This window comes from Pelobates fuscus, chromosome 5, assembly GCF_036172605.1.
Source record: "Pelobates fuscus isolate aPelFus1 chromosome 5, aPelFus1.pri, whole genome shotgun sequence".
Taxonomy (NCBI): Eukaryota; Metazoa; Chordata; class Amphibia; order Anura; family Pelobatidae; genus Pelobates; species Pelobates fuscus.
In genome coordinates this window covers 194,325,026-194,352,317 of record NC_086321.1, presented here as the reverse complement: position 1 = coordinate 194,352,317, position 27,292 = coordinate 194,325,026, and the positions used below count along the sequence as shown (strand labels likewise).

Sequence of the window (27,292 nt, the reverse complement as noted above, 5' to 3'; positions counted from 1 at the left end):
TTTTCAGATAACTTAAAGAATTTATACTAACGTCAAATGCCAATTTTGTACGTAACTGATATTAGCCAGCCTGGAACATGCAGCAGCTAAGGGGTTTATCTCTGCACATGCAGACTCTAAAATAACTGAAGTGGTCATGGTGTTTGGAGTAACCCTTTAAGTTGCAGTGGGACTATATTTTTTAATAATTTTTTGTGTTACATCACTTAGAAATAATTAATGTGTCACTTTAACATATCGGGTGCCCTCCTTTGGGTGTGTTTTGATGAGCTCAGAAACTTGCACATTCCAAGGATTCCAGTTCTGTTGGATAAAAAAAGGGATGGGCCATTTCGTGGGCTGTGGGAGGCATCTTAGTCCCAACCCAGGATAAAAGTCACCCTCTTAACCACACTGAGAGAAGCTGTCATTATCCACACAGGAGCTCATACAGGTCAGTGCCACGTTCATTCTATGGTTAGAGATTCTGAATGCTTCATAGTGCAAAATATCTGAAAACATTTTTTGTAAATATATATATATATATATATATATATACATGCATACATACATACATACATACACACAATATAACCATGATGAATAATGTATGGCTTATATTTGGATTACCACAGTTAATTCTATTAAAAACTCAACCATAAGTTTAGTTTTGCATTTAGATTTTTAACAAGCACATAAGTTTTCATATTCACATACACTTTTTTTTATTAATTCCTTTGAATTAGATGACTTTCATCAGATTTACAGAAAAAGAAAAAATATATATATATTTTTATGTATATAATTTAATTATACTGACAACTAAATTGCTAAATTAATTAGAAAAAATCTCCAGCTATCCAAACTTTTTGTACAATTTGATTGTTAGTACTTTAACAAGCTGCTGTTTAGTGGACAAACCCTTGTGTAAAAACACATACATGAAGTGTATGGTTTATGGCAATTTTACTAGCTGCAAACCATGGCAATATAAACAGCATCTTATTATGTCCAACTGCTGCAATTCATTGTCCTATTTAATGTAGGGGTTAATAACAGACATTACTCATTAATGTACTGTAGGGGGCGTTGGGATACAAGTCTGTTCAGACAAAGTTTTTTTGACTTCCAAAAACCTGTAAATGTGCATGTGTTTGATTCAGTGTATGTGAACGTTTGCAGGCCATTTACATGTCTATGCTGTTACAGTCAGAGTGTATGTAAACTGTATGTGTTTTGTTTGTTGTATAACATTTTGTATCTACACTGCCTATTGAAGAGACTTTGTTAGAGAAGACAGTGTCAAATTAATTGGTATTACATTATCAGATGATACAGGGCAGTGAAAAGGAGGGTGGAGGGATAGCTGTGAGTGGGGGATAAGGGGTTGGTGGGTGCGGCTTTGTTTTTACCAAAACTTCCTCTTTTCTATTTATTTTAGTTCTTTTTTTTTGTAGCTACATTGAGCTGGGGGTGCATGAGGTGCAAAGAGAATTTAGATTTAGTGTGGGTGTTTTAACAGAAGAGTTGAAACAAAGTTCAGAACGGGTTTGTCCATGTCAGTTATCTTATTGCTAAAATTTTTGTCACATGAGTCTGGCTGTGTGCGTGTGAGACATATGAATCCTGACTCTACTCTGAGACAGTGCCAACGCATTTATATTGTCCATAATTACACTGAATAATTGTATGTCACAGCATTTCTTCATAAAACCTAACATTTGTATTGTTGTCAGATAAAAAGTAGCTTTGCTCTAGACTTTCAGACTTTGTTTGTTACCTTGTGGCACACAACTGCTTCCAATAATTTGAACTATTTCTGTTGGGAAAAAAAAAACTATTTTTTAATAGAAAAAACTGCATGTTTTTTTGTAGGAAATCTCAATATGTCAAGGTCTGCAGAGAGGAAGAAGTCCTGGTGGGAAAGGTGCTGTTCGTGCTGTGCCAGTAATCGAGGAGAGGACACTGAGGACTATGTATCAAGCTCTGGAGGAGGATTTATAGATAGACCTGGAAGGCCTACAGACAGACCCAGGGACCCTGATGGATCAGGAAGGGGGACGGAGTCAGAAACAGGGACAGACACAGTTACAGGGCCAAGGACTGGGGAAGGCAGAGACAGATCAGATAGAAGTACTGACATAAATCTGGATGATTTGCCTTCTGGAGAGATAAGCAGTGAGTATAAGTTCAACTATGCTTCATGAACTTCTGCTTTTGTCTCTTAATGCGTTTCAACTAAATCCTACATCATTTTTCTTTATTATTGCTTTTTATGATTAATATTTAGGACCTCTTAACTTTACTCTTTATAACTGTCTTTCTTGTTTGCACTAAACTAAATTGCACCCAACGCCTGACTCTTTAGCTAAACCCCCTCTCAATATTGTACCCAAAATAAACTATATCGATGTCCTCTTAGAAACAGCACTGCAGATTCAAAGTGTGGATCTTCTTAAAAGTCGGAATGGTGAGAACCGTCAATCCCATCACACAGATCAATATGAATATGAGGACCTCATAGTGCGCAGAGGGAAACCCTTCAAAATATGCATTAACTTCAAGAGGTCATTCAATATCAAGAGTGACCAGATTGCTGTAATTCTACAAATGGGTGAGTGATACTCTAACACCAGCCTAGACTGATTACAATATGTTCTAAAACAAGCAAAAATAGATTAAATAAAATGACTAATCTATTCATAATTGAGTGGCATCATTTTATCGTTTTTCTAAAATGTTCTAAAATAGGCAGAGCTTGATGTAGTTATTGCATGGACCGTGCAAAAACTGACACTGCCCAATTGAGGCACAATTTTTTTTTGTAGAGGGGTCAAAATTGACTTGACAAACTGAATTCGATACTGTAATATTATTAAACATACAAATTAAAATTAAAAATGAAATGTTGTTAAAGTTAGAAAATTCCAAACCCGATTTCATGGAGACAGATTTGGAAATCAAAGCATTGTGAATTCTTAGATAAAAGGGTAGAGAAAAGATCTGTTCACTATACTATGTTTACCTGTGCTATGAAAAAAACCTCCTGCTCAATAAGAGAGACATTTGTTTCTGACATTGTATCTAAATTGGATTTCAGTTGAATAGATCCCTAGCAGGGTTATAAACTAAAGTAAGAGTCATCAGGAATTCAAGGTGGATTCAAAGTGAATATCACATTTAAGGTCAAAGTAGCCTGAACTAAAAGCATAGCTGACTTGGAGGTTTTTTTTTTTTCCATTTTGGCTTTAAAAGTGAAATTCACTGAAAATTCCCAACAATTCTTACTTTAGTGAATAACCCGATATGGCTTTTCTTGTGTCTTGGTGTTTGTTTTTGGAAGTTTTGGAAGTAGTAGGAATAATGCACCAATATCCTTGACAGTTATATGTGAAGATAGACTATTGTGTTGTAATTGGCCCCACCCTGAGAATTTTTTAATGTTTAAAGGCATGTGTGAGATGCAAATATAATTAGCACTTGGGTCACTTGCTTTTCATCTATGGCTTTGCTCTTTACATGTATTATGGTCAATTTAACTACAACACTGTAAGCTTCATGACTGAGAAACAAAGGACATTTATTTCAAGTTTGTATTTTGTATTCATGATCATCCAGCACATATCGATATTCAACAAAGTGAGAACTTAAAGGGACACTATAGGCACCCAGACCACTTTAGTTCATTGAAGTCATCTGGGAGCAGTGTCCCAGCACCCTTAACTCTGCAAAGTTAATTATTGCAATTTTTTATAAACTGCAATAATTACCTTTATCGGCTAACTACTCTTCTTGTGGCTGTCTACTAGAGGGACATCCGGGTGGTTAGGCAACTTTCTTCGACTAACTGATGTTGGGCATCCTTACGCTGTGCACGAGGACTTCCCACGCCCCGGAATCCCTATAGGAAAGCATTGAATAATACTTTCCTACGGGGAAATCCTAATGCGAGCGCAGCCATGCGCTTTAGGTTGCTGCACCATGGTGGGGGAGAGGTGTGCACTATAGGAAGCTATAGAGCCAGGGAAACAGCTTTGTTTTCCTGGCACTATAGCTAGTTTCCCTTTAAAGTGAATTTAAAATATAAGACCAAAGTAGCTGAAGTATTAGCAAAGCTGACTATTTTTTACCTTAAATTTGAATATACTTTGAATTCTCACTTTACTGAATAACCCTGAGAGAGTGTATCAATCTGGAAGTAACAATTGAATGCAGTTGTGAACCACAAGATGGTTTCGGCACTCTGTGTGTCTGTTACTCAGTGAACATATTGTAATGCAAGATGAACCACTGTCAGTATCCTTTCCAGACCTCATCACTTTTAGAAAGCATTGGTGCTGGTGATGATTTTATAACTTAATGAGATGCGGTATTGCACAAAAGATTTATTTATTTATTTATAAAATATTTTACCAGGAAAGATACATTGAGGTTTCTCTCGTTTTCAAGTATGTCCTGGGTCAAATATTTTATACTATCTCAGCTTCTGAGTCCAGGTGTAGAAACTTAGATGATGGGGGACTCTAATCTGGTAAACGTAAAAAAAATAATGAGTTAAACGTGAACAATTTCAATGTATCAGAAGATCATGTGAAAGGTAAGATCATTATAATAACTGGATAATCCTGAAGTACAATAAAGCAATGTATGCATGAATAATATAAATCGACATTTCTATGATGCAAAAATGTTCATCGGATCCTATTGCGTGTATAATCATTCTTAGTTAGATCTATTAAACTTACTGACTACTGACAGTTCATTGGGTCTAGAAAAACAGCTTCAGTGACAAGTGATTAAGCATCATTAAACTGAGACTATTGCACAAAACAAGGTGTAACGTGGGACTCCCTTAATCAGATCATTTCATAATGTAAATGATATATTAATGAAAAAAAATACGCACGGGCACATCCCTATAAAACAGTATACTCTCATTCTGTCAGCGTGTTGGAAAGCCAGTGTAACTGAAATGATCATCAGACTGATCCATGACTCCCAGCCACAGGCTTTATTACATGACACAGTCTCTTTAATAATTATATTTACTAGAAACCAAGAAATGAAATGATGACACTAGTATATGGGAATGTGAGGATGCTTCCTGAAATAATGCTGTATATTTATGAACCATCAATGTCTAGTGATACATAGATGGGTGGGCAGATAGATAGATAGGTTGATAGAATGACACAAGGGATTGTCTGACAGTTGTATCTGATAATACAATCTTATTCTACTGATGGTGCCTGTTTTTTTCATGTCTATTTGTAGTTTACTAGCCTTTCCTGTCTGAGAAGCTTTCCCATACCCCTCATTGATAATGTACAGATGTCTGTCTTGTACAAGTTGCAGAAATGTATAATCTTTAATTATAATTTAATGTGGTGTCTGGCTAGTGGCCTAGTGCCTCTCTAATGCCAGAGTCTCTCTTTAATGTGGGGTTTTCATCTGATGTTGAAGGCTGGTCTCTGATTGTTGGTCTATTCTTGGAGTGAAATGAAAAGGGTTGAGAATATATTTAAATCAGCCTTGAAGATCTTAATACAACGTGAATCAAAGTTCACAGTCATTAGGACCTCCACCATAAGCAATGTTTCAGCTCTGAGCTTCCTTCATGTTTTAATGCAAAATCTGAGTTGTTTTCAAAACCATAGTGTCATTGGTGTGAACATTGTCGTTTATGCTGGATGTTGCTTATATTATATTGTCTCTCTTGCAGCTAATGGTCAACCAATCACCTTGCCCCTGATTAAAGAGTTTGATGAAGGTGGCTGGGGTTGCCAGGTGTCAGATGTCAGTGGTCAGAAAGTCATGCTATGGGTGAACACATCTGCTCAGGCTCCAGTAGGAAAGTACCAGCTATCTGTGCGGACACAGTGTCCAGGAGGATCCTACGCTCACCCGACAGACTCAAGCCTCAAGGTCTACCTATTGTTCAATCCCTGGTGTCGCAGTAAGTATGTTGAGCAATCACAAGTCCTACAGATGGGACTCCATAAAACTGGAATATTCTTTATCATCACATATTCTATTAATCCTTTTCCTGTATCTTTGCAGCAACCCATACAACTGCATTTGGGTTGACACTTCTGAATTCTCCATTTGGTTAGACAGGTTGCTTGAAAGAGCTACCTGGAATATTAAATCAATTAACAAACTATGTTTTTTTTGGTATCCTGGACATAATTAATTAATTAACTGTACATTGTGAGTATAGCAATTTAAGGCAGGAACTTTTTTCAAGTTCTACCTGACAGAATGAAGAATTCATAAGTTTCCTGAAAAAATGTATACAGCATGAACTCTCTCCACTATCTCACAATGTTTCTTAATCCTTTCCCATTTCTTCTTTTTTAACTCAGTATTCCTTAATTCTTTCCTATTCTTTCTCTCTCTAACTCTTTATTTCCTTTGCAGTGGATGCCGTCTTCATGGACAATGAAGCTTGGCTTCAGGAGTATGTTCTAAATGAGAATGGACGTATTTATTATGGCACTGAGTATCAGATTGGAGAACGATCTTGGAGCTATGGACAGGTATATAATTTCTCATCTCCCCTTCTTATTTTACTATTGTTGGCTTGTGGACTCCTAACATGTCTATTTATGCCTCTCTCTCTTTTCTAAGGTAATGATGTCAGTGTTATATATTTCATTTGTTTTAAATCAGTAAACAGACAGTAAAGGGGATAAAACACCTTTTTGATAAAATGCATATAAAGCTGAAAAGTGTAGTCCATTCGTAGTTCGTGATAAAGGGAATGTAAATGTTTTTCAACATTAGCAGAAAATCAGGACAAATCAAATGTTTTTATTTATTTGTAGAGCAAGTTAGTTTAAATATATGATGAAGTCTGAATCTACCACTCAGGCATCTGAAATGAATTAATTAAAGGAACACTATGGGCACAAAAACAACTTAAGTTTAATGAAGCAGTTTTGGTGTATAGATCATGCCCCTACAGTCTCACTGCTCAATTCCCTGGAATTTAGGAGTTAAATCACTCATGTTTATATAGCCCTAGTTATGCCTCCTTGCGTGTGACTTGCACAGCCTTTCTAAACACTTCCTGTAAAGACACATCTAATGGTTACCACTTTATTGCACATTCTGTTTAATTTAGAATTATTTATATCCTACCCTGTTACCTAAATCATGCAGGAGCCTCCTGTGTGTGATTTAAGTTAAATTTACAGAGCAATTTACAGAAACGAATTTCAATGCTTTCCTTTGGGGATTTGAGCGACGCTGGAGGTCCTCACACAGCGTGAGGACGTCCAGTGACGCTCTACCACAGGTTTCCTGTGCTATAGAGCAGGAAGTTCCCTCTAGTGGCTGTCTAATAGACAGCCACTAGAGGTGGAGTTAACCCTGCAAGGTAATTATTGCAGTTTATAAAAAACTGCAATAATTACACTTGCAGGGTTAGGAGTAGTGGGAGTTGGCACCCAGACCACTCCAATGAGCAGAAGTGGTCTGGGTGCCTGAAGTGTCCCTTTAACATCTGACTGAATACAAAAAAAAATTAATGGAGGCTCAAAACAACGGTTTTGTTCTCCTGGCACTGGAGAGTCCCTTTAATGATTTCTGTCTATATCCTGTTCACAGAGTTTTCTAGCATGTAGAACAGGATATAGACATAAATCATTAAATATGTCCTGAGGTCAATTTTGTATATTTCAAACAAGATCATTTCCCAATCACTACGGTTGGAATAAATAAAGCAGTCAATTTAACTTTGTGATTGATTTCATAATGTGTCCTGCTTACAAAATGTTATTTTTAGTGGCATTCACTAAAGTGAGAATTGCTATGAATTCAAAGTGAATTTAAAGTGAATTTAAAATTCTTGTCTAATATAGCCAAATTAGAAAAATATCCAAACTAATTCTATGTGTGCAAATTATTTTACATCATTCCATATTCCTGTTCAGTCCTGATGCCATTTTCTCTCCTTCATAGTTTGATAAAGGAGTGTTAGATGCTGTGATGTATATACTGGATCGTGGAGGATTGTCACCAACATCTCGAGGTGATCCCATCAGTGTTACACGAGTTGTATCTGCTTTGGTAAGAGTCCTGTGCGTGGGATGCCTAATATCAGGGTGAATTTTAATGTGAGAAACAGAAATAATATATGGTAGTTAATTAAGGACATATATATAGGTATCTATATGCATGTATGCGTGTGTGTATATATATATATATGTATGTATGTGTGTGTGTGTGTGTGTGAATGTTCAGTTCCTTAATCTCTGCTTCCTCATCCCTCCAGGTGAATTCCATGGATGACAATGGTGTGGTTGCTGGAAGCTGGGCTGATGATTACCCTGATGGAGTGAATCCAGTTGCCTGGGTTGGCAGTGTAGATATATTGCTCCGTTTTCACCAGACAGGAAGCTCTGTCAAATATGGGCAGTGCTGGGTTTTCGCTGGTGTGACAACAACAGGTAATGTACAACAAGGAGGACAAAATAAGGCAGGGGAAAGGGGTTCTGGGTAGTGTAAAAATGATCAGTATCAAACACACCTGCACCTAGTGGAAATACAATTGCATACATTTCAAAAGCTCTCCTTCCTCTATATTTTACCTTTCTTCCTATTGTCTTTTGTCATTGCTCAGTTCCAAACTGATCAAATGGTCTCTTTCACTTGCTGCCTACTCATCCTGCCTTCTGTGCTCTGTCTTTTCAGTACTGCGCTGTCTGGGGATCCCAGGGCGCACCATCACAAATTTTGCCTCTGCTCATGATACTGATAAAAACCTCACGTTTGATGTTTACTTTGACGAGAACATGAAGCCTTTAGAGGACAAAAACAGCGACTCTGTCTGGTAAGAGTAATACATGGGTATACTTATATTATTATACGCATCGGTAGCGGCATCTATCAATTTGTCTTTGATCCCCTGGCTAATTTTCATCCCATTTCATTTTTAGCTCCAAGTCTCCTGTAATACTGAGAGAGAAATAATATCTCCAATTACATTGTTGGTGATAGTATCACGTTAATGCACCATATTTAGGGTTAATTATGAAGCACAATTATTAATGCACCATACTTCTGGTTAATTATACAGCACAGTGTGGGGTTATTGCTGTGTGTGTGCAGGATTTTAATACTAGGAGTTAAGGGTCAATACAAATCATCACTTTTATAAAACTTGACTGAAATTTCTCTGCAGCTGTTAGTCACAGAGCGGGTTAGGTATTCTTCTGCTTCCATTAGCTCCACAGAAGAGTGTGTCTGCCATCCTCATTTCTCAATGAGCTGTACTACAAAATATTTTTTTAGAAAAATGAAATGGGGGCGGACTGTCCCTATAATGCAGTAGCTGTAGAGTTTATATATACACAAAGATTTGGTGTCAAAGTGTAATTTTCAGAAGATGGTACTTGGGGTTAGTCCTCGGGCTTGGCATAAGGTTGGCTTTATTCAATATATATAGTATAGAGTACTTTTTATGATTTTTCCGTCATATAATATACATGAATTACAATATATATATATATATATATATATATATATATATGTATATGTATATATATATATATATATATAGGAAAAATCATAAAACGTACTTTTGGGCTGACACCCCTGATCTTTTTAGTATGTCCTTGCTGCACTGGCATTCTAATAGGAGGGAACTTTATTGAGATTTAATGAGCTTGCTATGCTATAAATGGATGGATATAATAAATAACTATTTGTGGATGTAGATGTGAAAATCTAATTATATATCAATATACAGGAATTATCATTGCTGGAATGACTGCTGGATGACACGGCCAGACTTGCCCCCTGGATACAGTGGATGGCAAGCTATTGATGCCACACCACAGGAGACCAGCAGTGGTGGTGAGCAAACATAGCATATCTCCAAACAATCCCTTAAGCTTTTCTTCAATTCCCTTTCTTCCCTACTACTTAATACTACTTGCTACACCCTACCATCCACTCTAAATCCATATCACCCTTGTCTTTTAGGTACATACTGCTGCGGACCATCTCCACTACTTGCTATCAAGAATGGATTAGTTAATATAAAACATGACACACCATTCATTTTTTCTGAGGTACTTTATGTGTGCAACCTGTGTACATGTTTTTTTGTTCTCTACATTGTATAGTTGTCTTATTTTGTGTTTTGTAGTTCAATGTCACATCCTAGTTGTTGTTTTTTCTCTATATAAAAGAAAATCTTGTAGTTGTTCAATTAATAAGAATTGCTATTTGTTATTTTGTGTAAATTAGGTGAACAGTGATAAGGTTTTCTACCAAAGAATGGCAAATGGGCAGTTTAAGAAGGTCCATGTGGAGGAGCGAGCAGTGGGACATTGTATAAGTACCAAAGCTGTGGGCTCGAATGCAAGAGAGGACATCACCTACCTGTACAAGTATCCAGAAGGTAACATACCATTGTTCTTAAACAGTACTAACTTGGTTTAAAAAAAAAAAAAAAAAAAGCAGCACCATTTTGTAATAGTATAATACTGTAACAGATGTAAAACCCAAACAGGTACCCTAAATAAGACAAAGAGTAAACTTTGACACTATCTGCCATTAAGAATTTATATTCACACCTAGTGTAATAGTCAGTTATATGTTAATCAGCACCCTGATGTACAGAGTGTTCCAGAGCCAACTTGCCAAAAGCTGATGGGCCCATGTTTTGACACACAGAGCCCTGGAACACTCTGTACATCAGGGCCCTGAATAACATATTTGTAGTTTACTGTTGCTTTTCTGACTATTACACTAGATGTGAATACATTAGATTAAATAGAGAGAGAGTTTGAGAAAAATATCAACTGCTCAGTGAACTTTATTTTATCTACTCTTACAGTGTATCCAATTAAACAAATAAGAAATAGAGTTCAAGACAGCTACTTTTTTTATCTTTACCATAATATACTTAGTGGCAAACCCACCCCCAATTTGTGATTCCTATAGTAGCAAAAAAGAGCAAAAGGAGAAAGTGAAACACAATATTCTCTACTCTACACCAGGATTCACCAAAATTTGCCCCTCCAGATGTTAATGGATTACAACTTCCATGGTTACCTGGCTATCTATTTCATTCAAAAGTCATGGGGGTTGGAGGGACAGAGTTTGGCATACCCTGCTCTTTACATTTATGTACCAAATGGAAAATTGGAGGAACAGTCATGGGTGCCAGCGTTGTAAAAAAACAAACAAACACAGAAGACATATCTGCTGCATATCCTGGTACTTAGTTAATACAGATACATTTATCTGACGTGACATGAAAGCCATCTTCTGGCACGGGAGTGTGAAACTGATAAAATTGAGTTATCCAATGCTTATAAGATTCTGTGGCAGGCAACAGCTCAGCCTACAGATTAAGTGTAAATTGAACTACTGTCATTTCCAATGTTTATGCTGTGGCAGGAGTTGTCAGAATCTGATGTTTGTCTACTGACTCCCACCTTATGCAAAGGATAAATAAAAGTATCAGATACACCCAACTCTTTATCTGGATCTTCCAATTTTTGTTTCCAAAACTTAATGAAAAATACTGACTCAAGCACAAATAAACATTGTGACATAACATTATGTATCATTAGCTTCCAAGGAACAGCTGAATCAGAATAAAAATATATTTTTATTGCTCAGCTTCCCACAGCTATGATGATAACATAATTTTGTCATACTACCTCTGTCGTTATGACTCTCTTAAAGCAGTTTTAATGCAGAGTTATTTTAATCCTTAATTGGTCTTAATTTATTGTAAATCTAACAACAATGTTTTTTCACGTCACTTGGATTTTCTTTCTCATACCATATTTATTTGTTTCCTTTTAGGTTCAGCAGAAGAAAGGAATTCTGTCCGCACCGCTGCCCAGTATGGAAACAAACCAATGGCTGTAGCTGAACCATTAACATCAGATGATATAGTCATGACCGTTGAGTCTCAGGATGGGGTTCTCACAGGCAGTGACATCAATGTTCGCGTGCTGCTGAACAATCGCAGCAGCAGTCGACGATCGTTGTCCTTAACCATGTCTGTTGCTGTCATGTACTATAATGGAGTCTGCAAAGAGTCATTCAAAAATGACACCCGTAATGTTTCAATAAATCCAGGAGAAAGTAAGACTTTAGACAATTCTACAAGCATGCAATCACCTGTAAATGCATTACTTATTCATTAGCTCTACAACTCTGTGAATTATCTTGCATTCCTGATCTTGTTGCTCCATGTCCTAGACATCCATTGTCAATTTCCACCATTCTTTAATTTTTCTGTCCCTTCAGTGCCCAGCTGTCTTACACTTTTTTGCCATGTCTTACACTTCATTGCCTATGTTTTCAGGATTGTCTGTTATGCTCACCAACAATGACAAAACCACCTATTTTCCATTTTACAGCAAAGTCTGTGGGTATGCTTGTGAGTTACAATGAGTATCGCACGCATTTGTTAGATCAAGCAGCCATGATGCTTACCGTGTCCGGAATTGTACAAGAGACGAGTCAGAAATTAGCCAAACAGCATACATTTAGAATACGTACACCAGACCTGGCCATTACGGTAAGTTTTCATTGTGTACTTTAGTGTATGTTGTGCCTGTATGTTTAGCTCCACAATGAGGATGTGCTAATGATGCTAGTGATCCCTTCCACTATTGTGCAAATGCAAACTTTGTTTTGATGTTGTGTATTATGTTTTTGTTCTGTTATTTTATGATATGTACCCAAAGATGCTGTGCTTTGATTCATGAGGTCACACATGCATAGTCATACTTTACTGTGGGTTATTTTATTGTAGGTACATGGAGAAGCTGTAGTCGGACAGCAGATCACGGCTGAGATCAAATTCCAGAATCCTCTCGAGATAGTTCTACACAATGCAGTATTCCACGTAGAAGGACCCGGTCTTCAGAGGCCAAAAACTGTACCAGTCGGGTAGGTGACCCTATTATGTTGCCTTTTCATTTATTTTCCTCTATCCCTTTCACTTTAAACATTCTCTCTTACAATCCCCCTACACTACTACACTCGTTTATCTAGGCCACTCCTTGTTTAATCAAGGAGTTAATAACATCAAAATTACCCTTACATATTATACTATTCTTTTTATATATTGTTAATAAAATATACATTTTAGATATCTTCATTAAAAATCTTCTTTAAGTGAATGTGAATACATTTACCAAATAAATTTCAATGAGGGGAACTTACACATTGGGAAACCTGGAATGGTAGTGGTAATTTGAAAATAGCATTTTCAGAACTCAAGTCATATTAGTCACTGAAATAAGTTGTTTTGTGAATATGTTAAGTTAGCTAGTTCTTTATTTGTGGCTCTTTCATTTCTAAGATTACCTCAATCTATAAATGCGGTTTAATCATTTAATAGTGGATTCTGGTAAATGTGAAATGCAGGCTAAATTAAATTGAGACTTTTTTTTTTAAATTCAACTAGGCTATTGCAACCTAAATATTAAAATGTGTTTGTTAATTCACCACTAATGAATAAACCATTGCCTTGGCTGAAAAGCCTGATTTGATATAGGGCATTAGTTTGATAAACACCAAACAGCATTACATTTAGACATAACAAACATGACAATCTTCTGCATTTCGCGACATGTTCTACAGGTTCTACACACCACTGTGTACTTTTGCAATGCTAACATGCTTCTCTTTTCCTCATAACCATTTATTGGTTTGCATAGTTTTTTTTATTTTAATTTTTTTTTTATTTTTTTTATTGGTTGCATGTTTAGTGGGTGTACATTTCGTCTTGGAGAGCAAAAAAAATCTCTTGCTCCCTGTTTTAGTTTATGCACATTTCCTATTTTATATCTCTGTCTCTAAGTAAAAAGTCAAATTATATACACTTTTTTTTTTTTTTACATTGTCCAATCCCTTACAACACTACTAAGTTCATGCGCAACTATTATCAACCTTTTTTTCATTCAAAATCTTTCTCTCTGTTCCACAGTGATATTGGGCCCAGGAAGACAGTGAGCATACAAGAGAATTTCACACCACAACGTCCAGGTCCTCGCCAGTTTATTGCCTCACTAGAGAGTAATGAATTGAACCAAGTGCATGGATCCACTGAAGTTGTAGTGCGTAGTAGCTGAGATCATTGGAAGCCAAACCAAGCCTAGAAGCATCCTGCATTACACATTCAGTATTATTGGATGACAGACCTACAGCGATGACCTCAAACTTGAAATAGTCTTCTAGAGATTGTTACCCTATTAAAGGTAACAAGATGTAATATCGTGTTCCATCCCAAAAAATAATGTGACGTTTTATTGACCACTTCACGGATCATTGTGACTGTTAGAGACGTCTTATGCCTTTGACAAAAGCAGAGAAAAGGAACTACCTAAATGGAAGAAGATTGCTCTTCTGAAACATAAGTCTGTCTGGATGTTGCTGTCATTGTAGCTGTGGCTTGTTTGTTCTCTAAAAGGCACTGTAATACTGTGAGCTCTTCTGACAAGGATGTCTTAATGTAGCCTTGACAACTCTTCTTCAACTATATTTGATACATGAACTTTGACATGTGTTCCTTCTAAACTGTACACTCCAAAATTAAAACAGTCAAAAGACATAATTTAAAAATCCTTAGGAATATATTAGGTATAATATAACCTAATGGAATATGCACTTTTAAATGTTTCATTGCTAAAAGAGTAAACAGTGGTGTCAACAGTTTAGCTGATGACAGCCCCGTCCCTGGAATAAAATGTAACATTGAAAAGGCAATGAACATGAATTCATTTGGCTGAGCTTTAAGCTAAAAGAACATGGATGTTTTGTGATTAGTCAAGGTAGTAAAATTGTAACAAGATTCACACTGTGACAATGAGAGATGCCGTCCTACATTCATTAAAGGAGCTAAAGAAGATAATGCTTAATTGCTGTTTGGGCCTTAATATCATGTTTCAGCCACTAGTTCTTTGCGAGATTATGGGCTGCTATAACATGATGAAATTCATCCCCTACTAGTAAGGTCTGTGAAATTTTGGAATGTTAATAAAAAACATAGATGATGTGCTATATTTATATATGTATCTGACATTCATCTCTCCGTTTATCTGTCTGCACTGCCTGCGTTGGTCTTGCCTGTACCTTCTGCTCTCTTCCTCTACGACAAATCATGCTTAGAGTTGTCTTCTTGTGGGTAAAAAAAAATGCCCAGTACTCCCATAGGATTAATATTTATTTTCCATGAATTTGTGAGTGGTCTGCCAGTAACAATATAGATGCTCTTTATTATTTAGCCATGATACTAGACACATCTGATTAAATATTCTATGTTTGGGTGAACAAAGCCTTTCTGTCATGAAGCTGCAATTTTTGGATATGAAGCGAAAAGAAGAGTAAATTCTCCTCAGATCCCATGACAGGCGCTCTCAGTTTAGAGGCAGCTTAAAAGTGTATTGTTCCGTTTCACTCCTGTTGAGTCCTGCTCAGTGAAAGAGCACTAATAAAATGCTTGCGCACTACCGGGAACCTCAATAAAGCTACTCCAAGCCAAATGTGAGCAGACTGTGAGCAGATAAAGCACTGAAAATATGTATGCACCGTTTTTTTTTTTAAAGTAACATAAATGTATTTTATTGTTTATGTCAATAAATATTTTATAATATTCACCAAATATGCTTCATTTGTATGTTATCGCAATAGAATATAAACAATATTTGGGTTATGGACAAAGATAAATTGTTGTAGGAAAAGTACAGCAGTGGTTATGAAGAAACTGTGATTGTTTTACTATTTTTCAGAAGATTATGAAAGCCCTCTTGATAGATATATGTATCTAATTAGCTACATGCTGTCAGTCATTATAAATGATTATGTACAGACAGGGATGGTCCGATATTTTTTCAGCTATTGATCGTAATTAAATGTCATACTCATTCAGGTCTCCAGCACGTGACAAGTTCCCAACCTATTTTCCAGTATCATTACTGTGTGAAATGCATTAAGGCCCTCTGGACGAGGTTACGTGCAAGTTATTTTAAAGAATGATTACATTTTGCCATTGATAACATATTTTGAGAATTAGTCCAAAAATGGTGACATGTAGGAGATGGACTGGTTATACATACATAAAATGGAAGAAAGTGAATATCCAGGCACGTCTGAGGTTTCTTCTAAAAGGCAGTCATTTTATTTGAAAAAAAGAAGTAAGGACTTGATAAAGGCTCAAAGAAGAGCCGAAACATTGTCCCCACTTCCTTGTTTCAAATAAAATTACAGCCTTTTAGAAAAAACCTCAGGTATGCCTGGGTATTTCTTTTCTTCGATTTGATGTCTTCAGGGATTGGTCCTCAATTTCTGGATCATCCTGCAGGAAGTATTCCCCCCTTTATTCGTGTGCATTTTACTCTTGTTTTTTTTGCAAACAACTGTACTCGGTTATACATACATAGCCTCATTCAAGGATTGTTTAACTGCACTATGTCCAGCAAAAGTATTGTTAACAATAAAAGCAATACGAATTTTGTAGTTATTTCTTCATACAATACTTAAAGGAATATTTCACAAGCTAAAACATAAGGTGCTGGGACTCTATATTGAAGTATGCAAAGTATAGGTTGTGGTAAGACACAAGGAATTAAGAGGGGATGAAGTTGTTGCAGTCTTCTTTGAAAAGATGAATAATCTTGACGGGTATTAGCATAAGGAGGTAAGAAGATGTCATTCACCATAACCATTATAGCGCTTTGAAGTGCTTTAGGTGCTTGAAGTGTTCCTATAATATACTTATGTAATTAAGCCCATCAAAAACTTTTAGCTCCAGGCCCATGAGGCCCCTAATCTGGCTCTTTCCTAAAAAATAAAAAAAAAAAGGTTGGCTGAGTATTATTGGAATTATAGACCACCAAAACCAGAGAATTATGGTTGCTTTTGTATGTAGTTATGCGTGAATGCAGGGGTGTAATAGTGTGTACTGTTGGCATTTAAATGCATGAGTTTATTTGTGTGGGATGTTTTCATTTCAATGCAGTGGTATATTTGTCTCTATTGGTGGTCTTCGGAAGTGTGTGTATATTTTAATGTAAGCTTGTGCTTGGAGTATCTGTGTGTGATTGCAAGTGTTTGTGTGTAGTGTTGGGATTTAAATGCAGGAGGAAATTCAAGTGTAGTATCTGTGAATTTAAATGAAAGCTTGTTTTTATATGGTGTATGTAATTGCCAGGGTGTGTGCGTATAGTTGGCATACAAATTCAGGGGTGTAATAACATAATTGTAGTGCTGGAACGCATCTGTAAACATAGGTGAGGTGCTGTATCAGGGTCAACCCCTGTACGATTTATTAATGCAATACCAAGAGAATATGTAAAGGTTACCGCACTCTCCAATGAAGAATGCTGAAACACTGTTTGTCTATATGGTCTATATATGCTTCAGCATTTCAGGTGTTCTGAACAGCCTAGATTTCTTACTAGCTGGTGGGGATTATTACAACAGATGTTACACAATGCTTTCAAGCTTTAACATTCTGTAATTAACAGGTTGATTTGATCATTTTTTTGTATCTGCGCAACTTTTCTTATTGGAGTGCACATCAGGCATTTGGGCAATACTGTGTATTTAGGTAAACAATACTTTGACATTCATTTTTTTCCCCCCAACAAAACAAAACAATAAAATCTTTTAGCAAACAGCTGTGCAGGTTGGGAAAATGTCTGGCACTCTAATGCAGTGGTATGTAAATCTAACAATAGCAGCACCTTTCACATCCTGCACAAAAGCATAAAAAAATATTTTTACAAAATATCTACTAAACAGCGCCCTAATTTGCTATCCTTAAATAGGCAGTTCCACATATAGGTACCAAATTAGGGAACTATGTACTAAACAGCACCCTAATTTGGTATCCTAAGTAAGGAAACCCCCACAACCCCCACATTAGGGTACCTAATTAGGGGAGCTATCTACTAAACAGCGGAAAAGGAAACATAAGAAAAGCATATGAGGCTGACTGGACTACTAGGACACCGGCCAAGGCTCCTGGTATTTGTCTCTCCATACAAACCCTCTTAAGCACCAAAAAGGTAAAAACTGAAAATAGTCAGGAAATCTGTCTCTGAGTGTAATCATTACCTCCAACACAGTGGCTGCCCAGAGGAATAGCTTGGTCTAGTTGTCAGGTAATGCAGGGCAGGTCTCAGGATCTGTTTTTTCTGGGACAGTAGGCAATACATGGGGTAGTTCGCAAGTATGATTTTATTCGGGGCTTATTCTCTTTTAAATGAAGGATTATATTTTACTCTTGCCACAGGACTTGCAATTGTTTGACTACTAGGTGACTTTTATATTCCAAAATATGTGAGCCTCGTTAATACTACTACACTTAAATTACTACTACACTGTACAGTGTTCTCCTAATGTTGTATTTTATATGAATATGCTATAGGCAACATTTCATGGATTTATGTGAATGCGTTACATATAGCGTATAATGTCAGTGTATTATTTCATCACCATTGATGGTCTAAGCTCCAAAACAACTTTAGCTTAATGACGTAGTTTTTGTGTATAGATCATGCAAGTGCTATTTCACTGCTAATTTCTCTGCCATTTAGTAGTTAAATACCTTTTGGTTCTGTTTATGGCGCCCCAGTCTCCAGGAAAACATGGTTTCATTTTCAAACATATCTTACAGCACAGTATGTTTATTTTTGAAATTCTTTTTTCTTGGTCTGTTAATTCGAGTTTAAAAAAAAAATTATTAAGTGTTTTAACTTTGTATTTCTTTTTCACTAAGTTTTTTCACTTTTTATTTCTTTTTCCCATATATAAATACAACAAAAAAAATAAGAAAGACATTCAAAAATAATAAGTATACATAACACTTAGACTTAAAATTTATACCCTGTCCGGTAAACGAAGCAGGAGAAGTATACCAGGTTTGTGGCAAAAGATTTTAACAACCTGCTAATTTAGGTGAATATATTTTTTTTATCCACTTATCCAAAAAGGTATAAAGAGAATCTCCCATAAAACATAACTGGCTACAGCTTGTACAATTTTTCATTGTGAAATTACATGTGAGTGGATCTTACTAAAGGAGACTTCCAATTTCTGGCTATCAATATTTTTTAGCCATTAGAATATGGAGGACAACGGGTCTGGTCTCTTTATTCAATATTTTAAAATCCAGATATAATAATGACATCATAGGAGACAACAAAAACTCATTACCAATAAGATATGTCAAATAATGATTAGCCTCCTGCCAAAGTTTCTTGACTGCCAGGCATTCCCACAGAATATGTCTAAAACCAGCTAATGGTTCACATCTACATGCAAGGAATGATCAATGAAAGGGAACCTTTTCCCCAGTTTAGTCAGAGTCAGATACCACTATTTTTTTATTAAGTTATAGTTTGTATAAAGTGCAATGTGAATATGTGTTGGTTGTTGATGGTATTTGACTTGAGGGTATGTGGCAGGTTAGGTAGAAGTATATGACAGAGGGTGGTGTGCAACTGCGTTAGCTACTGGATACTGGATATATGACGTGTGACTTGGGTGGGTGAAGGTGAGCAATCTTGCAACTAATTGTCCATGGTCGTATATTAACAAATATATTTAAAAAATTTATATGTCACTGGATTGATGGGTGTATATCACAAGGTGGTGAGGTGGTAGAATGTGAGAGTGAAGATATGGGAGCTGAGGTGGTGAGTGTGCAAAATAGGGTGGTGAGTGAATAAGACTGGGAACTGAGGTGGGTCTGTGACAGGTCATGTATGACTGCTTTTTGGGTATTATACAGGAGATTGTTGTTATCTTTAAATTTTCAAGTCCCTATTACTAATTCAGGCCTTCATCTTAAAATTCATTATCAAGAACAACTCTGCAGAAGCCAAATTTCGTAAGCCTGCTGCAGAGGAGACTGGGCACCTTGCGAGTCACCCCTCCCACCACTCCCTCTATTCATATCACCCTCTAAGGTAGGCCCACTTTTATTACTGGCCTAGTGCTCTGTGGATTCCGGCACACCACAACCGACTGGTGTCATTTGAATATGTTTATTGGTTATAATATGCTATGTTACCTATCATCACGGCTATATTGCCCCGACTACAAATACATGTGTAGCTTCATCTGGAACTGTTTTCCAATTTTGTTTAGATTGATAACAGCCTACTGGCCAGTTACTATCAGTATTGTAGGTTACAAATATGTAACATTTTGAAATGTCATTTTATTACTTACCTCAGTTTACAGTAAGTCAACATTTCTATTTGGGCAGTTGTTATTTCTTGTATATGGAAACTATATTTAGAGGTTTACAACAAGAGACTGAGTTTAGAAAATAACACAGGCTCTGATGGATAAGAGCTAGTGCATGACAGGTGGGCAGGATGACTGGTTTGGAGGGAAAACATTATTGATGCTCTGGTAACAAATTGATACCTAATGACTATGTAGTAGACAAAATGAGTGATCAGTAAAAGTGGTGGTAAAGTTTCCCAAGTATTTATTTATGTTTAGTTCCTCTACTAAACTCTTTGAATACCTTGAAGGATATAACCCATCAAACGTCCTCTCTGTTGACTGCAGAATTCAGCGTGTTATGTGTGATGCCTAAAATATGTTCCAAAACGCTTTTATTTAGTAATCTGTCAGCTCTTGAAACCTGTGGTCTTGTTACCTCTAAATAGCAAGTCTTTGTCTTCTGGAGGATTTGAAACTTTATTGCCTTCACCAACATGACCAATAAGCCAATGGGTATAGAGGGATCTACTTCTCTATTTGATCAATGCAAACATTCTTTTCCTTTAGATGGAATGCATTTCATATTTGTCCTACCCAATCCAGAGCCCCTGTTTTTGTTTGTGAGAAGATTCACACCTGAAGTCAGCAGTGTGAACACAGAGGGCTCTCTATAGATAAGCATGTTAAGAGGACATTTTTGTATCGTATTTTCTTTGTAAAAGCAAAAATGACCTAGTAATGCTAAATTCTTAGATATGTGTGCACAAGAGCATTTTTCTATAATTTTCTTCATGTCTGGTTCTTTCTGTCGTTTTCACTGCTGTCTCAAGCATGAAGCTTCTTGAATTTTGTTCTTTCCTTTTTTTCTCACTACTTTTCAAAAATGCCGCCCCCCGTGCTTCCCCAGTCATGGGGGGGCCCAAGAGTCAGCCTGATGGCCACCTGATGGACCCACCCCAGCTGGTGCCTGTCTTCATATCAGACGTGGCGAGGGAGCTTGTTCTCCCTGCTCCCTCTCGCCGCGCGCCGTTTGCTGATGCCGGAACCGGAATATGATGTCATCATCAGTAGACAACCCGCGCGGCGAGAGGGAGCAGAGAGAACACAGCTCCCTTGCCGTGTCTGATATGGAGACAGGCGCCCGCCCCACTGGACCCCAGGACATGTAGACGCCAGCTCTCCAGGTAGGGAGGCTGGGTGGACATTTTTTTATTTAAAAAAAATAATTTGTGAGTGTATGTGTGTGTGTGTCTGTATGTGTTTGTGAGTGTATGTGTCTGTGAGTGTATGTGTGTATGTGTCTGAGTATGTGTGTGTCTGTGAGTGTGTTTGTGTTTATGTGTCTGAGTATGTGTGTGTCTGTGAGTGTATGTGTGTGTCTGTGAGTGTGTTTGTGTGTGTGTGTGTCTGAGTATGTGTGTCTGTGAGTGTGTGTGTCTGAGTATGTGTGTGTCTGTGAGTGTATGTGTGTGTGTCTGTGAATGTATGTGTGTGTGTCTGTGAGTGTGTGAGCATGTGTGTGTGTGTCTGAGTGTTTGCACCTGTCAGTGTGTGTGTGCAGGCGTATATATATACAAGTGTATATTATTATTTTTTGGGGGTGGGGGGTAATCTTGGGTGAGTTCCCACACTTTCTTCCCCAGGACCTGACCCCTGCCTCTTTCTGCAAAAGAGAATCAGGTCTTAGAAGAATATATTGAAGAAAACCTAAAAAAGGGCTTTATTAGGAAAATGTCTTCACCAGCTGGTGCAGGATTTTTCTTTGTGTCAAAAATGGAAGGGGACCTCAGACCTTTCATAGATTACAGAGGATTGAATAGGATTACTGTACGTAATGCCTATCCAATACCCCTGATAACAGAGTTATTTGACAGGCTGAGGGGGGCTAAGATTTTTACCAAGCTAGACTTGAGAAGTGCTTACAATCTTGTTAGATATCCGTAAAAATGATGAATGGAAGACAGCCTTTAACACCAGATATGGGCATTACAAATACACGGTTATGCCTTACGAATTATGTAATACCCCAGCTGTCTTCCAAGACCTTATTAATGACATATTACGTGACTTCCAGCAAGAGTGTGTGATAGTGTATCTTGATGATATCCTAATATACTCGAAGGATAAAGAAACACATCACAAACAGGTTAAAAAAGTATTGTCTCGACTTTTACATTATAATCTATTTTGTAAGTTAGAGAAATATCTTTTTGACCAAACTGAAATTAGTTTTCTGGGTTATGTAATCTCGGAGACAGGATTTGCTATGGATTCCAGTAAGTTGGACTCCATACTCAAATGGCCACTACTAGACATGTGCAATTCGTCTCGGTTCGAATTTGAATTTGGCCGAATTTTGGGCAATTCAGACATTCGTGTACTTCCGAATGTCCGAATAGCTGAATTGCCGAATTGCCGAAGTCCCGAAGTTCCGAAATTGCAGAATTTCCGAAGTTTCGAAGTTCCGAAGTTCTGAAGTTTCCGAAGTTCCGAAGTGTCGAAGTGCCAATGTTCCGAAGCACAGTATTGCCTGCCTAATTACTAAGTACTAATATACTTATCCAGTGGAAGAATGAAGAATGTTACACTGTAAACAATGTTAAATAAAATGTATACAAACATAGCCAGGATTCAGCTGTAAGCATTTGCAACAGTTACAACAATCAAGTAACACACATTCATATACAATGTAAGTTACTTAGCCAGTCAATGTAATGACAGGAATGAATAAGTAGATAACTCCCTAATTCCCATGGTATTAGGGAGCTATCTACTAAAAGGCTGTAAGAACTAAATTGGTCTTTCAGCCAAATTTACTAATACTAAGTAAAGATTACTTAGTATTAGTAAATTATTCCCCTACAAGCTATACCGCGAGTAGGGGCATGTCTAGTAAAAAGTGAGCAGCCTGTGGCTGCTCACTGTTAAAAAACAAACAAAATAAAAAAACATTTCCCCCCCAAAGTAAAATAAGGGGGGGACCTATTGTCCTCCACCCGGCCCCCACCCCTGAACAGCGGGTGGGGGCCCTAAAGTAAAATAAGGGGGGGGGAACTATTGTCCTCCTCCCAGCCCCCACCCCTGAGCGGTGGGTGTTTGGCCCTAAATAAGTATATGGGGGACCTATTGTCCTCCCCCCAGGCTCCCACCGATGAGCGGCAGGTGGGGGCCCTAAGTTAGAATAAGAGAGGGACAGCTATTGCCCTCCCCTCTGGCCCCCACCCATGATTCTACCGATAGGGGCCCTAAGGTAGAATAAGGTGGGGACCTATTGTCCTCCCCCCAGCCCCCACATCTGAGTGGTGGGTGTGGGCCCTAAATATCAATAGGGGGGGACCTATTGTTCTCCCCCCCTGGCCCCCACCCCTGGACGGCGGGTGGGAGCCCTAAATATCAATAAGAGGGGTCCTATTCTCCTCCCCTCTGGCCCCCACCCATGAGTGGCGGATGGGGGCCCTAAGGTAGAATAAGGGGGGACCTATTGTTCTCCCCCCTAGCCCCCACCCCTGAGCGGTGGGTGGGGGCCCTAAATATCAATAGGGGGGACCTATTGTCATCCCCCCAGCCCCCACCCCTGAACGACAGGTGGGGGCCCTAAATATCAATAGGGGGTCCTATTGTCCTCCCCCCTGGCCCCCGCCCCTGAGCGGTGGGTGGGGGCCCTAAGTTAGAATAAGGGGGGGACCTATTGTCCTCCCCCCTGGCCCACACCCCTGGGCAGTGGGTGGGGGCCCTAAATAAAAATGTAACTCCCCCCAGGATCACCCTCACCCCCAAAAAAATAACCCCTACCTACCCCCATATCCTAAAAATAATGAGGGGGTACCATTAGCTAGATACCTGTTAAAAAAAATACCATTTGATGTCTTCTTCTAAAATCTTCTTTTTTCAGCCCCTTACCTGTCAGTCTATTCATTTACTTGTCAGAGCACTCTGATTGGATGGCTTAAACCCACCAATCAGAGTGCTCTGAGTCTAATTGCAGGGCGGGGCAAGGCTTTCTAAGGAATTAGGGAGTTATCTACCAAGCGGCTTCAAGAAAAGTCCCAAAGTGCCGAAGTCCTGAAATTCCGAAATGCTGAAGTGCCGAAGTTCCGAAGTTGCCAAAGTTCCAATGTGTTGAAGAGCCGAAATGTTGAAGTGCCGAAGTTGTTGAAGTGCCGAAGTTGCCGAAGTTCCGAAGTGTCGAAGTGCTGAAGTGCCGAAGTTCCGAAGTGTCGAAGAGCCGAACCGAAGTGCCGAAGTCCTGAATTTCCAAAGTTCCGAATGGCAGAAGTCCAGAATTTCAGAATGCCGAACCGAAACGAAATTTTACCCTATGCAAATCCCTAGCCAGTACCTAATGACCTTAAAGCAGTTCAAAGATTTATTGGTTTCTCAAACTACTATCGACGATTCATCACTGGGTTTTTCTTCATAGTAGCACCCATAACGAATCTGACTAAAAAATTTAAAAATCCCCAAAAATGGTCTGATGAAGCTCTTCAAGCATTCGAAGATCTCAAAAGGTCCTTTACTTCCGCCCCAATACTAGTCCATCCTGACCTTAGTCTTCCATTTATGTTAGAAGTCGCTGCATCAGAGATTGGTATAGGAGCAGTGTTGTCTCAGCGTAAAGAACCTGATCAACATCTCCATCCCTGTGGATTTTATTCCAAAAACCTATCTGACACTGAAAGGAGGTATGATAGTGGAGATAGGGAACTCCTTGCTATTATTTTGGCATTGAAGGAATGGTGCCATCTTTTAGAAGGTACTCCAACTCCAATAACTATACTTACAGACCACAAGAACCTCTCCTATATTGGAGAGGCCAAACATCTGTCTGCCAGACAAGCTTGTTGATCTCTTTTCTTGACCAGGTTTAACTATGTAGACCTGGGTCAAAAAACTCTAAGGCTGATGCGTTGTCCAGACAGTCCGAACCTTTTGCATGTCCCGAGACCAGTATGAGTTCCTCAGCAAAGTATTATTGTTAATACTAGAAAAAATCTACAGTCTCAACTGGCTTTGGCTATTTATTCCAAACAAAACCTAGCTCCTAAGAATCTTCCTGAGGGCAAGATATACGTTCCTCCTGAACACCAGAAAGAGTTATTGTTTTGTTTCCATGATAGTAAAATCGCAGGTCACTTAGGTATACGCAAAAACCTCAATTTGATTTTGAAGGAATATTGGTGGTCGACTATGCATAAAGAGATCATGGATTCTGTTTCTGCTTGCTGCATATGTAACAGAACCAAACTGTCTCATACTCTCCCTTGTGGGTTACTGCAACCTATTGACATACCAAATAAACCTTGGGTAAGCATTGCCATGGATTTCATAGTTGAATTGCCTATGTCTGAGAGAATGACAGTAATTCTAACACTAGTGGACAGATTCACGAAAATGGCACACTTCATTCCGTTACCTAAGTTGCCTTCCTCTCTGGAATTGGTTAAAGTCTTTGCTAAAGAGGTATTCCATGTACATGAGATACCCCAAGAAATTATCTCTGACAGAGGTTCTCAATTTATGTCCCAATTCTGGAGAGAATTTTGTTTTTATTCGCTTATCATCCTCAAACTAACAGGGAAGCAGAAAGGTCTAATCAGAGTGTAGAACAATATTTACATTGTTTTGTCTCTGCTCACCAAGATGATTGGGTAGGCTTGCTTCCTTGGGCTGAGTTTGCTCTAAAAAATGTGATTTCTGATTAGACTCAACAAAGCCCCTTCTTCTTAAACTATGGTTTTCACCCTGTGGTCCTTTCATCGGCGTTTCCTTCACTCGGATTGCCGATGGTGGATCAACATATTGAGGACCTAAAGAAAGTCTGGGAGCAAGTTCAACAATTGCTGGCTCATAAATCGTCTCTTGATAAAAAAGCATGCAAATAGGCGTAGACTTGATGCCCTTGTATATTACCCGGGTGATAAGGTCTGGTTGAGTACTAAACATATCTTAAAGTCCCGTCTATGAAATTTGCACCGAGATTCATTGGTCCGTATAAGGTGGCTAGACGGGTCAACCCTGTGGCGTATTGTATTGAATTGCCTCACTCCTTTCACATCCCCAATGTTTTCCACATATCCTTATTGAAACCCTTGACAGGTTCACTAGTCCTGTGGTACCCCCTTCTCCGATTCAGGTGGAGGACCAGGAGGAATTTGAGGTCAATGCTATCCTGGCCTCACAGATTTCTAGGGGTTCTCTCCAATATTTGGTGGACTGGAAGGGATACGGTCCTGAGGACAGGTCCTGGGTGGCTGGTTCTGTGTCAGGATCGGGACAGGGATCCAACACGCAGAATACAAACAGGAGATAGGTACGTATACCGGACCTTAGCATGGCCGGACTAACGTAAGGAGAAAGCAAAGAATGGTCAGAGACAAGCCGAGGTCGAGGGAACGAGAGAACAGGTAAGCGAGAGACGAGCCGAGGTCAAAGGACACGAGAGATAAGCAGGAACGAAAGTACAAGCCGAGTCAGAACCAAAGAGACAATAGTAATAAGAGCACTGAGTGACCAGACAAGCTAGAACCACGACAGGACAATGAACCATTACACACATCCCTCTTTTATACCTTGGTTCTTTAATTGATGACTCCGCCCTTGCCGAGCCCTGATTTGTTGTTCGGAACTAGATTGACAGGTCGGGATGTGATTGCCGCCATGACGTCGGCTCCTGAGCGCCGCGTCATAAAAGGAAGCGGGGCTATCGCGGCCGGCGTGTGAACGGCTATGAGAGCTGTGAGGATTGGGTGAATCAGCCCCCCTGAGAGGACGGCCATTTGAAAGTCTAACCTCCTCCGAGGTAGAGACTTCAGGTACCCTGACAGTACCCCCCCTCTCAGAAACGCCCACCGGGCGGAAGGAACCGGGGCGAGACGTAAAACGAGCATGAAAAGCCCTGAGGAGACGAGGAGCATGCACATCTTCTCGGACCACCCAAGACCTTTCTTCAGGACCATAACCTTTCCAGTCAACAAGATATTGCACCCTCCCCCGAGAAACTCGAGAATAGAGAATGGACTTGACCTCATACTCCTCCTGACCCTCAACCTGGAAAGAACGAGGGGAGGACACAGCGGAGGAAAATCTGTTA

General features: G+C 38.6%; 1 protein-coding gene and 1 long non-coding RNA gene across 4 annotated transcripts in view; both read left to right on the top strand.

The window, feature by feature from the left end:
• LOC134611259 (uncharacterized) overlaps window positions 1-27,292 on the top strand; it is a 1,028,750-nt gene that overhangs the window by 950,662 nt on the left and 50,796 nt on the right. The gene's annotated exons all lie outside the window — the stretch shown is intronic.
• TGM1 (transglutaminase 1) lies at window positions 388-14,607 on the top strand. Of its 3 annotated transcripts, none has more exons than XM_063454927.1 (15): window positions 388-433; window positions 1,855-2,157; window positions 2,402-2,593; window positions 5,702-5,935; window positions 6,400-6,518; window positions 7,945-8,052; window positions 8,258-8,432; window positions 8,677-8,815; window positions 9,734-9,837; window positions 9,970-10,058; window positions 10,237-10,390; window positions 11,809-12,093; window positions 12,372-12,532; window positions 12,770-12,906; window positions 13,949-14,607. In XM_063454927.1, the coding sequence occupies exons 2-15, from the start codon at window positions 1,866-1,868 to the stop codon at window positions 14,091-14,093; spliced, it is 2,334 nt and encodes a 777-aa protein (XP_063310997.1). In that variant the 5' UTR covers window positions 388-433; window positions 1,855-1,865; the 3' UTR covers window positions 14,094-14,607. The 3 variants fall into 3 exon arrangements, with proteins under 3 accessions (XP_063310997.1, XP_063310998.1, XP_063310999.1); XM_063454928.1 differs by lacking the exon at window positions 388-433 and adding an exon at window positions 1,449-1,537; XM_063454929.1 differs by lacking the exon at window positions 388-433 and adding an exon at window positions 1,468-1,527.